General features: G+C 37.6%; 1 protein-coding gene across 35 annotated transcripts in view; it reads right to left on the bottom strand.

Annotated features, from left to right (window-relative positions):
* The window catches only part of PBRM1 (polybromo 1), a 122,539-nt gene that overhangs the window by 45,306 nt on the left and 62,166 nt on the right, over positions 1-15,067 (bottom strand). For all 35 annotated transcript variants that reach the window (XM_008513119.2, XM_070575030.1, XM_070575021.1 and 32 more), the window contains 3 exons: positions 13,589-13,694; positions 9,415-10,057; positions 5,628-5,839 (listed from right to left, as the gene is read on the bottom strand). In XM_008513119.2, coding sequence (XP_008511341.1) covers positions 5,628-5,839; positions 9,415-10,057; positions 13,589-13,694 — 961 coding nt within the window. The remainder of the gene's footprint in view (positions 1-5,627; positions 5,840-9,414; positions 10,058-13,588; positions 13,695-15,067) is intronic.

Genomic DNA, 15,067 nt, shown 5'->3' with positions numbered 1-15,067 from the left:
TATTCTGGATACTAGACCTTTATCAGATATACGATTTGTGCATTCTTTCTCTCATTCTGTGGATTTGTCATATTTTTAATTTGCAAGAAATTTTCTGTTCTGTGAATGTTTATTTTTTATGGCCTCCTATTTTTATTTTATGGGTGCAATAGCTTGTCATCTCTCTGAAAGTCGAAATTTTAATTTAGTTTTCTAAAAAACATTTTCTCCTGCTTTCACTTTTTTTGTTTCCTCCAAGGTCCTTTTTTATTTTTGTTTTGTTCTCTTACATCTGAGAGATTTTCCTTAAACAATTTGGTCCTATTTAAAATAAATACCCGCTGCTCCTATTTAAAAGTGAAACACTAAAAAAGTTGATTAGACGCTCTCTATACAAACACAGAGCTAACCCTGATGGATTTCACTGGTGACCTCCAGATGATATTATGTATAGTTTTCCTCATTGCCGGGTCCACTTCTCAAAAGAAAAATCTCCTGTCTCAGAACTATGAGCCTGACTATCAGCATTCTACAGGTTAAGTAGTTAAGAGGGCCAGGGGTCCATTTAGTATAAATCTTTTCACAACCTACCTCTTCAGAATTGTATCCCTACCCTTAGGTCTACCTGGTGTCCCTTAGTCTAGACTCTTTAGGACAGTTACAGGAAGGGTTGGGGAGTGATCTGCACCCCCATTTTCAGGAGTATCTGGTGTTCTAATCCCCATACCATTCTAGAAAGGAACTGGCCTGCTTAAAGTCTTCATCTGATGCTGGCATTAAAGCCAGTATTAGCAACTTTCCATCCATTTTCTACCTTCCAAAGTTTAACTGCCATCACCTACTCCATTGTTTTCTTTTTTTTTTTTTTTTTTTTTTGAGGGAGGGGAATGCTTTTGTGTTTATGTCTTTTGTTTTGTTTTAAAATCCTCTTCCCATCCTTTTAAAGGTGTTTTGGGAAGGAATAGCAGTAGAAGCTTGTGTACAATCTGCCATGTTCAAGTGAAAGGCCTCTATGTTGTTTTACCTTTGCTTACTTAGCCCTGTATGAGTAGTTAGTTCTGGTATTTAATAGAAAAACACAGTATGTGAAATCTTCTAGTTTCCCTCAATTTCCAGTGATTATTAAGAAACCTCCTCTTATGGCTTAAAGACAGACAGGGCTGACTGACATACACAATCACTATCCTACTTTCTGGTGTTTTGCTGTATTTTAATATTCATAATGTAACCTGACACAGGATGATGTGAAGCAGACTACAGTTCTCTCATGACTAGAAATAACTAGTTACAATAACCCTCAGAGTACCCTGCTTCTATAGCCTTTCCTATTCAGTCCTTCCAGTGCTGACTTCACATTCTAAGGCAAAGCACTACTTCTTACCCACTTCTAGTCATAATGATGGGAAATATAGTCTCTGAGTTAGAGGGAAAAAAGAGGTATTAACAGGGATGCTCTGGCAGCCTCAGAAAGCAGCTCCATGTAGCAGGGCTCCCTTTCCTCGAGTCAGCAAAGGGCCCTAAGCTCATGAGATAAGCACAGTGATGAGATAGGAATGAAAATCTCCTACTGTCTTTTTCTTTATGTGGCTCTGCTTTTCTACCATAGGTCTTCTTCATAAATTAAGTCATTGGAAATATTTTCTGGTAGCTAAGGATCAATCAAGGGCAGTGACCAATAGTCTTTAAAATATCAGTACTGCTTTTTCTCTAGAATCCATCACCGCAACAGGTAATGGGTTCACACATCATTGCTAATCCACCAAGGAGAAAGGCAGGTGCCATTAAGTTCCTGCTCTTCCACTCATTAAATTCAAGGCCTTAGACCAGAGATTCCCAGACGTAAGTGTGCATCAGAACTACCTACAGGACTTGTTAAAACACAGACTGCTGGCTCCCACCTCCAGAGTCTCTGGCTTGGTAGATCTGGAGTGGGACCAGAGAATTTGCATTTTTAACAAGTTCTCAGATGCTGCTGCTGCTGCTTGCCTAGAGGCTATACTTTGAGAACCACTTTAGAGTAATTCAAGGAACAGCTGTCACTAATTTTGCATTGCCAGGAAAAGTTTCAACTTAAAAAAAAAATTTCAAGTATACAAAATTTTGTCAGTAGAAACAACATGGGTGGTCCCAATGTCATACTCGGTATAGCACTGGCATTTTCTGTTTCCTCTTTCACTGATTTCCATTCTGATTTTTACTATTTCTTCTACTTACTTCGGGTTTGATTTGCTCCTCTTTTTCTAACTTCTTGAGGTAGAAGCATAGATTTATTTTAGATCTGTATTCCTTTCTAAATATGTGTTTAAAAGTATAAATTTCCTTCTAAGGACCACTTTAGCTATATCCTATAAATTTTAACATGTGTGTTTTCATTTCATTCAGTTTGAGATTTGTTAATTGCCCTTGTGATGTCTTCTTTGGTCCATGGGTTATTTAGAAGTATACTGCCTAATTTCCAAATACTTGGGGATTTTCCAGATTTCTTTCTGTTGCTGATTTCTAATCTAATCCCACTGTACTCAGAGAACATACTTGGTATGATTTCAGTTCTTTTAAATTTTCTGAAACTTGTTTTATGACCTACCATATGGTCCATCCTAGATAATGTTCCATGCATGCTCAACAAGAACATGAACTCTGCAGTCACTGGGTGTAGCGTTTTTACACGTATCAGGTAAAGGTGGTTGACAGTCCTTGTCTTATTCAGTTCAGGCTGCTATAAGAAAACCCACCATAGACTGGGTGGCTTAAACAACAAACTTTCATTTCTCACAGTTCTGGAGGCTGGGAAGTCCAAGATCAAGGTGCCAGCAGAACTGTGTCTGGTGAGAGCATACTCTCTGGTTCATAGACAGCTGTCTTCTGGCTCTTCATCCCCTTATAATGGCACCAAGCTCATTGTGGTAGCTCCACCTCCAAGACAGCATCCAAATTTTATCACCTTCTAAAGGTCTCACCTCCAAATACCATCACATTGGAGATTAGGCTCCAAAATATGAATTTTGGGGAGACACAAACGTTCAGTCCATAGCAGTGCTATTCAAGTCTTCTATATTTTTGTTGATTTTGCATCTAGTTGGTCTTTCAATTGCTGAGAAAGGAGTATTGAGACTATAGTGTTGCATGATTTCTTGTTTCAATTCTGTCACTTTTTGCTTCATGTATTTTGAGGTTCTATTGTTAGAGGTATATACATTTATAAGCATTATATGTTCACAATGTCTTGACCCTTTTAACATTTGAAATGTCCCTCTTTGTCTCTAGTAATATTTCTTCTCTTAAAGTCTATTTGATATTAATACAGCCACTCCAACTCACTACGGTTACTATTTGCAATGGTATATCTTTTCCCCTCTTTTTCCTTTCAATCTATTTGTGTCTTTGAATCTAAAATGAGTCTCTTATAGACAGCATATAGTTGGATCTTATTTTTTAAATTCAGTCTGATAATCTTTTCATTTTGATTGAAGCATTTAGTCTATCTACAATATGTAACTACTGATATGACTGAATTGATATCTGCCATTTTGCTATTTATTTTTTATGTCTTATGTCTCTTTTTTCTCTTTTCCTCCTTTATTACCCTCTTTTGTGTTAAGCAAATATTTTTGGGGTATCATTTTAATTTCTGTGTTGATGTTTTTTGCTATTTGTTTTCAGAGGCATTACAATACACATCTTTAATTTGTCACCATCTACTTTAGGTTAATACTGACTTAATTTCACTAAATACTGCAACTTTGTTCCAATATAGCTCCATTCCTTTGTGCTATTACTGTCACATATATTACTTCTATAAGTTATAAACCTAATAATAGTGTTGTAATTATTCCTTTAAACAACCTAATGTTTCTTAAAGAAATTAAGAAAAGTGAAATAAATACAGTCTTTTATATTTACCCACATATTTACCATTTCCAGTACTCTTCAGTCCTTCTTGTGGATCCAAGTTACCATCTGTTGTCATTTTGTTTTGGCCCGAAACTCTTCCTTTAGTATTTCTTATAGAGAAGACCTGCCAGCAGTGAATTCTCTCAGTTGTTTTTTATCTGGGAATGTCTTATTTCAGTTTTATTTCTGAAGGACAGTTTCACTGGATACACAACTCTTCGTTCAGTTTTTTTCCTTTCAGCACTCTGAATGTCATTCCACTGCTTTCTGGCCTCCATTATTTCTTATAAGCCATTATCATATGACTGTTTTCTTGGACATGACGAGCAGTTTTGCTGCTTTCAAGATTTTCTCTTTTAGTAGTTTGATTATGATGTATTTAGATTTGGTTCTCTTTGTGTTTTCTTATTTGGTGTTCTTGAAGCTGTAGGTTAATGTTTTTCATCAAATTTGAAAGTTTTCAGCCATTATGTCTTCAAATATTTTTCTCCCCCTTTCTTTCTCTTCTCTGAGACTCCCATTACAAGTATACTAGGACACACGACATGAGGGGTTGCTCCTAAGTCTGCAGAGCTAAGGGTCAGTCAACGATTTAGGTGAAGATTGTACTCAAGCATCTCAAACATGTAAGGAAGGATTCACCCTCTGCTGATTGATCCATATGTGGCTTGGGGGATGCATTCAAAGTTGTAATCAACTTTCAAATATCCCTTGCATTTTGCTTTTCACCATGTTCTTGCATCTCCCTTGTACATTCGTAGTTTTCCAGTCAGCCGAGAATGTGTGGAGAGCTTATCTCAGCCCTTCTATGGCTAATTTCCAGGATAGTCCTCAACCCCAACTGTCAGGTCAGGCTAGCAAAGCTGCAGGTTTACTCGTTTATTTCTGCATCAACCACTTTTAGCTGGCAAAGACAGGGACCCCCTTCCTCACCCTCCCCTCACAACACTCACCATCCTGAATGAGTACATCCCTCTGGCAATAAAGCTGCTGGTTTTTGCAGCTAGCCCTATGCTGATAAAATTAGTATTCTCACCAAACAGGTTCCTTTGTCTTCTTTTTTTGCATATGCCACTGCTTATGAGAATTTGCTTCAAATCAACTTATTTTGTTTTCCTGCCTAAGGAAAAAAACCCTAAGGAGCTGACTGATGCTAACAACTAATATAACTCCAGGAAAGTCATGTATTCTAGGTATCTATGTGAATTTGAACTTCATCAGAAATGATCAAATTTCTAATAAAAGTTACCACTGTCAAAATATTTCTGAACTCTGGCAAGTGACTCAAAGTAACACTTTTAGGTTGATACAATAAAAATTTCCTCCTAGTTATGTGGTTCAACCAAAATATCTACTTATCTGACCCAGAGTCTGTACAAAGAAAGCCATGCTACTGAATGATGGGGCAGAACCTTTATGCACTCACTGCTGAGAATGCTTTCAGCCCAGGCTGGGCCCCTGAGGTTTTTATCTACCAATAGTATTAAGAGGTATTAAGCTTCCACACTTGTGAATTAATTAACTCTGTTCCCAAAATACTAGGATAACAGCTGTGTCACATGTAACTTCCTATCTTTTCCAGTCTGATGATTAAATTGATAATGATAAAAACATTTCCATCTCACCATATCTATTTTGAAAGAATCAACACCCTGAGTCCCATTTACACAAACAAGACTCTTCCCCACAGTTAATTATGAGACCAACTAGAACAGAATACAATGTCTTCATATTTAATAAAATGAAAAGAAACCAACCTCTTTTTTCTTCTTCTCGCTTTAGTTTATCTTCTTCTATTTCTTTTGGTAATTTTTCCTTTTTCTCTTTCTCCACATCATTATGCAAATGTTTTGTGGTATAGCTGAGTGCCGGTGAAAGTAGGATCTCTCCATTTTTGCAGAGTTCATCACGAATTTTAATAAAAAACTGCTGAAGTTCTACTGCATCTTCATATATTTCAGAATCTGTCCTGTAACGGCATCAAGAGTATACACTGGCACACAAGCTGTTTTTTCCCAACACTTTAATTATATGTTAAACTCTATTAAACACTTCTTTAACATGTGAATTGATGCAAGGGTACTTTTGTACAGTTCTAAGGGTATCTCTTCAAAATTTGTTAGAACAGAATCTGAAGCATCACCTTACCTTGGTGAGCATCATGCCCACCAGTTTCCTTTTTTTTTTAAAGACTGGCACCTGAGCTAACATCTGTTGCCAATGTTTTTTTTTTCTTCCCTTCTTCTTCTTCTCCCCAAAGCCCTCCAGTACCTAGTTGTATCTTCTAGTTGTGAGTGACTCTGGTTGTGCTATGCGGAATGCCGCCTCAGCATGGCTTCAAAAGCAGTGCCATGTCCGCCCAGGATCTGAACTGGCAAAACCCTGGGCCACCAAAGCAGAGCAGGTGAACTTAACCACTGGTCCACCGAGCTGGCCCCACAGTTTCCTTTTCTTTAATGCTCACTCTGTGTACAGCCCATGTAAAAGGAAAGGCCTCATACAGTTTCCTGGGGAGAAACGTGGCACATGCACCAGTTGATTGTGGCATCCCAAGGGGGCTTCCAGAATCAAGGACTATATTAAGGCTCCATACCATGTGTAACACTTACTTGCATCTCATCTTTGGATTAATTTTTACTTTCTCTTAATTGAAGGAACAACACATTATATAAAATTGTAACAAAAGATTTAGGCATTGTCCACTTTCTTCTCTTTGGATCTATATCTTGTTCCTCTAGGCTAGTAGGACTCAGTGAATATGTAAACCTAATCTGCAAAGTTATCAGGGCATCCTCTAATGGTTACAGGTCTCAGAGTAAGTGTTCATTTTAGTCTCCCAGAAATAACTACATAATTCTGGGGAACCAGCAGAGGCAACATGGTAAAAAATAGAAAAAAAAGATCTGTGTCATATTCAAAACTTTTTAAAAAAAATTTAAAAAATTTTTTTAAAGATTGGCACCTGAGCTAACAACTGTTGCCAATCTCTTTTTTTTTTTCTGCTTTATCTCCCAAAACCACCCCCACCCCGGCCCCCAGTACACAGTTGTAATAGGTTAGCTGAAGGTCCTTCTAGTTGTGCCATGTGGGATGCCGCCTCAACGTGGCCTGACAAGCGGTGACATGTCCGCACCCAGGATCTGAACTGGCGAAACCCTGGGCCGCCGCAGCAGAGCACGTGAACTTAACCACTCAGCCACAGGGTCGGCCCCTGAAAACTTTTTAAAGATTCTCCTCATTTATAAAATCAGAGGACTAGACAAAATAAACTTCAGAATTTAGACTGAAAGAAATTTTATTACTACCTCTAATCCACTATGGTCTGAGGGAGGCTTACATATAATTCTACTAAGAATACCAGGCCTGAAAAATTATTCATAAGATAACCACAGACAAAGTCTAAGCAGCAGTTATGAAGACATTCTGGTCAAGGGACTGTGGCAATGTAGCAAGCCCAGCTGGCCTCCTGCTGACACCCACCACTAGAGTATCAAACTTCAGCGAAGCTGTCAGAAACGAAGTTGCTAACAATCTAAGAGACAAATGAACTTTGGAAGATTCACAGAACTAACCCCAAGATATGATGGGCGGCGGGGAGAGGAGTGACTTTAGACATCACAATTATTTAAGTAAACTGAGAACAAGAACGGAAGTCTAAGCTCCATGAAAGCAGGCTTTGTCTGTTTTGTCCACTGGTGTATCCCATGCAACCAGAACATATTCATAACTGGCAGAGACACTCAATAAATATTTGTTGAATAAATGAAAATAATAAACGAATAAATGCAGATTTTGACTGCAAGATGTCCCCCCATCTTTCTCTTTCTCTCTCTCTCTACTGTTGAAGAATAAGGACTATTTCCTAAATATGTCACTCAAGGGCCTCTCCAATCTGACCCAAACGCCACCTGTCTCCTGAACACACCATATACATTTCCTAACCCTATGCCTTTTACTTATGCTGCTTGGCCTATCTGAATCCCACCCATTTTCCCATTCTTCTGATGCTTCTTGCCTTTTTAGAACTCCAGTGCAGAGTTCCTTACTCCACCATCTTTACTAAATATTAAGTTGTTATATGTTGTCTCATGCCTGGAATTATTTTTCCCTAAGCATAGGTCCTGTGCCAACCATCAGACTTCAAGCTCTTAGAGCACAGAACCCAAGGCTTATCATTCATGGCTGTTCTCCATGAATGGTGTCTTGGTGACTGGCTCAGCAGCAGCCCTCTACAGTGGGGAACAAGATGAGCCAGCCAACTTACTAGTTGTGTGACTTTGGGCAACTTGCCTCTGTCTGTGCAATTCTTCTTACACAAACAGGGAAGATTATCACCTACCTAGAATGGCTATTATAAGGGTTACAGATTACCTATATAAAGTGCTTAGCATGGTGCTTTACAAAGAGCAGGTGCTTAACAGGTACAGCAAAAGTACTATTAATTCTCCTCTCAAGATCCATAGCAAATGCAGGCTTCACAGATTCCCCAGTGGGAACTACCTCACACCCACTGCCTAAAGGTCTGGCTCTCAGTATGATACCGTAAGCTCCAGGAAGACAGAGTTTGTATCTTTAACTTTTTATATTGCCCCAAGTGATTCCAAGAGCACAGAGAAGACACACTGTTATTGCTGAATTGAAAATGTTTTATCAATTAAGTATACTATCATTGTGTGGCAAAGATATACCACAGAGCAAAATTAGAAAGGAATTTAAGTTTGATGGAAATTTAAATTTGACTGCTTCTTTTAGAACATTTAGGAAAAATAAAATCTTTAAAAAAAAAACTAAACAAACAAGGGGCTGGCCCCATGGCCAAGTGGTTACATTCGCGCACTCTGCTTCAGCGGCCCAGGGTTTCACCAGTTCAAATCCTGGCCGTGGACATGGCACCACTCCTCAAACCATGCTGAGGCGGCATCCCATATGCCACAACTAGAAAGACCCAAAGCTAAAAATACACAACTATGTACCGGGGAGCTTTGGGACAAAAAGGAAAAATAAAATCTTAGAAAAAAAAAAAAAAAAGAACATTTAATGTCTGTAGAAGTCACTTAAAGCAAGAAATCTGAGATTAAAACAAAAGAAGCTCTTTTAGGTACTTGAAATGGTGATCAAATTTAAATCATTTTAACCTTAGAGATCAATACCTTAGAGCTATTTTAATTTATTTAAAGCATGCTTGGATTGAACTCAAACTCTAAAATAAAATCATGTTACTACTTCTAATTATAAGCATTTTATCCTTTAAAAGAACATGTTCTGTGAAAGGCTATATTTTAAGAGCTTATGCTTTTGAACAGATCTTTAATTTTGTCTTACTCCTTCTTCTCATTGTCCCTATAGGTGATTTAGTAGTATGCCTTTTCTCCCTCAAAGAATATACTTGCTCTCTAGAAGTCTTGGCTAATCAGAATTCAAAACAGCATCCCCTCAACTGTAATCACATACCTCAACTAAAATAGTACATCAAAGTAGAATTTTTTCTTCCGTTTTGCCTTAAATATCATACTTTCTCAAAAAGAAATGGCTTTGAAAACATACCGATTCATCCTTCTTGCCCTTTCCAATACGTCAAACATATGCTCTTGGAATAAATCGAGCCGCCGGTAGCGATTATTTTCAACATTCTTTCTAATTATGTCAAAAGTAAGAGGAGGCTTGTTTGGAAAGCTGGGATCCACAGCAGGAATTTCTGCTAAGGAATCACTGTAGCATCTTCCCTCATCATCCTGATGACTCATGACTGACACAAAAAGATTGTGGATAAGCTCTTGAATCAGCAAGGTCACATTTGGGACATGAGAGTCCTCATCTCCCTCTAGGTCTCTCCGAGTTTCAAGCAAGACTTTGTGTAGGACAAGGGCATCTTTGTAGATCAAAGACTCAGGCTCATTGTATGTACAGGCATTGTTAAACATCATGACGAAGTCCTCAACCATGGAGTCTATATCTTGGTATTTGTTTGCCATCATGTGACTTCGAATTTTTTCCATGTCCATGGGTTTTTTAATAGTCAGATAGTAGTCAGGCAGCTCAGATCTGGAAGGAAGCCTCAGAAATATGGCACTGAGGCGGCGACCCCTCTTATCAGTATAGTTCTTTACAGCTTCATAGACTTCATTCAGTTTCTGCTGCATTGGAGTCATGTATTTTGATTTTTTAGGAGAAATGCCACTCTTCCTGCCTATAGAAAGAGATTTAATGTTAAATGGATAAAATAAATGAACCTAAATTTGTATACAGTTGGTAGCATAATCACAAGAAAAGGACTATTCCAAGTGATTTGTTAAATATGGAAGTCACCACGTCTCTAATGAAATATATATATCCTGTTGACAAAGAAAAAACTGGAAAAAACTTCAAGTGTTTTCAGTAATCATATTTTTGGTGGCAGAGTAAGGACTGTTATGTTGAGATAGTTGTGAATTAGGTGGAATAAAGCAAATGAGTAGACGTGACATTCTAATTCCATTACCTGTGGTATCCTTGAGAACCGAGATTTTCATCATAATAGAAAAAGAGATACAGATGTTAAAACAGGACATTAAATAAAAAATTTGTAGCCTTGAATCTCAACTCAGGGTATGAGTACGAACTTATTATGTATTTTATCTTTAAATATAAAATACACACACAATTTCCTAGCTCTGTCCACTGAAAATCCTGGAAACGACAACCAATCCAGCAGCAGTATACCCCTATATAGTTTTGTAATACTGATTTCAAATACTAATGTCAGTAGCTTCTTGGCAAATGGCTGACTCCCAGTCTGCACAAGATGAGTCTGGTATATCTCGAACAGTAGACAGTAAAGAATCTATCAATGACTTCTTATCATGGACATGTCAAAAGAAGATAGCAGCTGGCCTGGGACAAGATAAGCATCAATAAGGACAATAACTGCAATGGGTTAAAACTCAGTAATATGTTTAAATCTAGTAGTTCTTAATGATATATAAAAACAAACAAACAATTGGGTAAATGTTGGAGGATATTAGTAAACCAATGCATTATTTTGAAAACTGGTAAATGAAGGGGAAAAATATCTAGCTTTTATCCTTTCAAAAAACAAAAAATAAAACAAGACAAACAAACACAAAAAACTGTACCACAAGTAACCAAATATTGGATGAGGCAAAGTTTCTCTATATAGAAGTATTCCAGCTAGTAAATGAGCAAGGAATAATAAATTAAACTATCACTATTTTACATCTCTTTAATGAATCAATGTAGTGAGCATCAATAGCTATTAATGAAAAGAAACTACCAGATATTACATGCCACCTGATGAAAGACCATATATCACCTCTGAAGTCAGTTTTTGTGCCAAAGGGAGGGGTCAAGGATCAAATCTAAATCTAACTCTGATCAAGCCTCTGGCTCGAACCACCAATTTACAGGAACTACAAAGGACAAAAGAACATATTAAACTACAGCAAAGAGATGCAATTAGCAAAACCCAGATTGTGGGACACTAGCACAAACCCAATTTCTTCTACAAATAAACTACAAGATGAAAAAAAAAAGAGACAGACAGAGGGGAATTTACAGATTAAAAGACATATCAATGAAATGCAATGTGTGGACCTTTTTTGGATTCTACCTCAACCAGATATTGCCCCAGGATGTGATGCAACATAAATGTAGAAAACCTATTATGAAGCATCCTTGCCAAGCAGAAACTGAATCTAATCAAGCCTTTAGCAAGTTAACTTCTAAGAAATAAGGAGAATAAAGGAAAAAGTTAACTGACATCACAAAGAAGTGAAGTGACTAGTCCAGAACTTGGGACTGTCCAAGAAAGTGACCTGGTTTCTAAAGAGTCAATGGCACTAGGATAAAAAAAGGAGGGGGACTGCTCTAGATTATGAGTTAAAGGCTTAACAATTAAATGTAATGCAGAGAACTTAATTAGATCCTGATTTGAAGAAACCAACTGTAAAAATACATTTGTGAGACAGTAAGTAAAATTTGAAAATTTGGCAGGTATTAGATGAAACCGAGAAATTGCTAATTTTTTCAGGTGTGATAATGACTTCATGGTTATTTAAGAAAATATCTGCATATTTTATAGATGCACACTAAACCATGTAGAAATGAAATGATATGATTGGATTTGCTTTAAAACACTTTAGAACAAAAAAAAAGAGAAAAAAGGGATATAGGAAATAAGTATGGCACAATCTTAATAAATGCCAAGTAACGTATATACAGGGGTTCACTGTGCCATTCTTTTTAAAGATTTTATTTTTCCTTTTTCTCCCAAAGCCCCCGGGACATGGTTGTGTATTTTTAGTTGTGGGTCCTACTAGTTGTGGCATGTGGGATACTGCCTCAGCATGGCCTGATGAGCGGTGCCATGTCTGCGCCCAGGATTCGAAGTGGTGAAACCCTGGGCCGCTGCAGCAGAGCGTGCCAACTTAACCACTGGGCCACAGTGCTGGCCCCTGTACCATTCTTTATATTTGTACATGTTTGAAATTTTTCATAATATAAAATAGAGAAATGAAAAGGAAATTAACATTACACGTTAAAATCTCCTTTCCTTGAACTTTAAAAAATATGTGTATTTATATATATTTAGATAGTTGCTGTTAAAGTATTTATCTATCATTAGTTTCTTAACTCAAGAAATTAATTCTAGTTTTAAAAGGCCCTGTCTCCCTAAAAAGTAGAATAAAAAATTTTCATTTCTGCAAACCTTCTATATGCTTTTACCATTTCATGAGAAGAAAAATAAATGCTTTAATAAGAAGGAATCATCAATTAGCAATAAATCATACACACAGCTACTCTAAAATTCAGTTTACAGTCATTTCATATAAAAAAGCAGGTTCTTTCTTCCCCCTTTTCAGCAAATATGGTTCTAAAGAATATTTGACAACATTACTATCATTTGCTTGGTATTTATTTTATTTATATATTTTAAATAAAGCAGAAACCTCTTGTTTTGCAGAATGTTATTAATTACTTTTGCTGTCTTCTCTTCCCTCACAGTTTTCAATAAAACCACCATTCACAGACCACACTCAAAAGACAGCTGAGTTAATCTACAGCACAGTGGCTGGGTGTCTCTAACCTCTCAAGTTCTGTCTAGGAAGAGCTGCTGGGATTCCTTTTCAATTCTAGTAATCAGCAAACAAACAAAAATATTTTTAAGAACCTGCCACTACACTCTTCTTGGTATTATATTTAGAAAAAATATCAGAGGCTGGCCCGGTGGCGCGGCGGTTATGTTCGCATGTTCCGCTTCTCTGCAGCCCGGGGTTCGCCAGTTTGGATCCCGGGTGCGGACACGGCACTGCTTGGCAAAAGCCATGCTGTGGTAGGCGTCCCACGTATAAAGGAGAGGAAGATGGGCATGGATGTTAGCTCAGGGCCAGTCTTCCTCAGCAAAAAGAGCTAACTGTCCTCAAATTAATCAGGGCTAATCTTCCTCAAAAAAAAAAAGAAAAGAAAAAATATCTTATTATTTAACATTTATAAAATGTCCGCCGCATTCAAGAAAGGAAACAAAACTTTTGATGCTATATTCTATTCCCCACATATTTTCCACAGTTTAACATAGAGAAGAGAGTGCTTGAGAGGAGGGAAGAAACTCCATGCTGGAATGTGAGTTCAAATATATTCACCAATTAATTAAATATTATTTTAGTAAACCAGTAATCTATCCTCGGCAGACTAAACTGAGTAACAAAGTGTGAGGCTGACTTACTCAGCTTGAGTTTGGGAGAAGCCATGTCATCATCATCAGGCAGTGGGCCCAGCTCTTTCCTTTTATCCTTGAGTAACTTCTCCAGGATATGTGCATCATTGTACACCTATATTCCATAAACATATTTAAAATTATTTTCTATAAAACTTTTGATTATAGTATGATATACATCCATAAAGAGGTTTTAAAAACACAAGTTAGGATAGTTGAAAACTATTTAGCTTGAGATCACTACAGAGCAACAAAATCCCATCTCTGTGGAGTAGGTACAGGCCTCAACCGGTTTGTTGTTTAAGCTTTCCAGGTGATTCTAATGTGCAGACACACATGCTAACATTTGAGAACTTTAATAGAACCACAGTAGAATCACTGCAAGTTTTTACAAGAATTCTGAAACATATTTACACATGCTGCTTTCTTCATAAATCTCTCTTCAACTGGACCCTCAAGGTAGCAGACTTAGCTCAATGAAAATTAAAAACTAAAAATGTCCAATAGTTGGAGAGCAATATCTCAAATATTGTTAAATGGGATTTAACATCAGTCTGTGATCACAGTCTGGTGTGATCTGTGAAAAGCAACAATTCCTGCTTAGGATCTCTCTCTGAAGACTGAGTCAACGGTGGTAACATGTAGCCAAGAACAAGGGTAGTCACCTAACGGCCTCACCCCCAAATGGCTTCCTCCCAAACCCCCTGCAGAGCTGTCCTTCCTGACTGCCACCAGAGCAGAGGGGCTGAGGGAATAAGTGACCTCTCTTCTTTGGCCACCTCTCTCAAGAATGGCTTTTTTCTCTACCCGTGGCAGACAAGTGACACATTAGCTAATGATACTGAGGACAGTGTAGACTCCTATGATAAAACCATTTCTTTGGTCACAAGTACCCTCAGTGTCTATTTTATATTCAAATATAATAGCAAAAGAAAGGAAATAAATGATGTGAAAATGTTACTTTATTTCTGGGAGAGTTAAAGTAGACAAAGGAAACTTGAAAAGATATATGCACGCCAATCCATGTTCACTGCAGCATTATTAACAAGCCAAGATATGGAAACAACCTAAATGTCCATCAAAGGATGAATGGATAAAGAAAATCTGGTACACATACATGTACACGTACACACACACACACACACACACACACGCAGGAATATTATTCAGCCATAAAAAAGAATGAAATCTTGCCACTTGGGACAACATGAATGGACCTCAAGGACTCTATGCTAAGTGAAATAAGTCAGAGAGAGAAAGACAAATACCATATGATCTCACTTATACATGGAATCTAAACAGAACAAAAAAACCAAGCTTGTAGATAGGGAGAACAGATTGGTGGTTGCTAGAGGCAGAGAGTTGGGGATGAGAGAAATTGGGAAGGGGGTCAGAAGGTACAAACTTCCAGCTATAAAATAAATAATGGGGGGCCAGCCTGGTGGTGTAGGGGTTAAGTTCATGTGCTCTGCTTCGGTGGCCTGGGCT

The sequence above is a fragment of the Equus przewalskii genome, chromosome 15, assembly GCF_037783145.1.
Source record: "Equus przewalskii isolate Varuska chromosome 15, EquPr2, whole genome shotgun sequence".
NCBI classification, from domain to species: Eukaryota; Metazoa; Chordata; class Mammalia; order Perissodactyla; family Equidae; genus Equus; species Equus przewalskii.
Note: the sequence above shows the minus strand (reverse complement) of the source record. Positions and strands in the feature narration are given on the sequence as shown.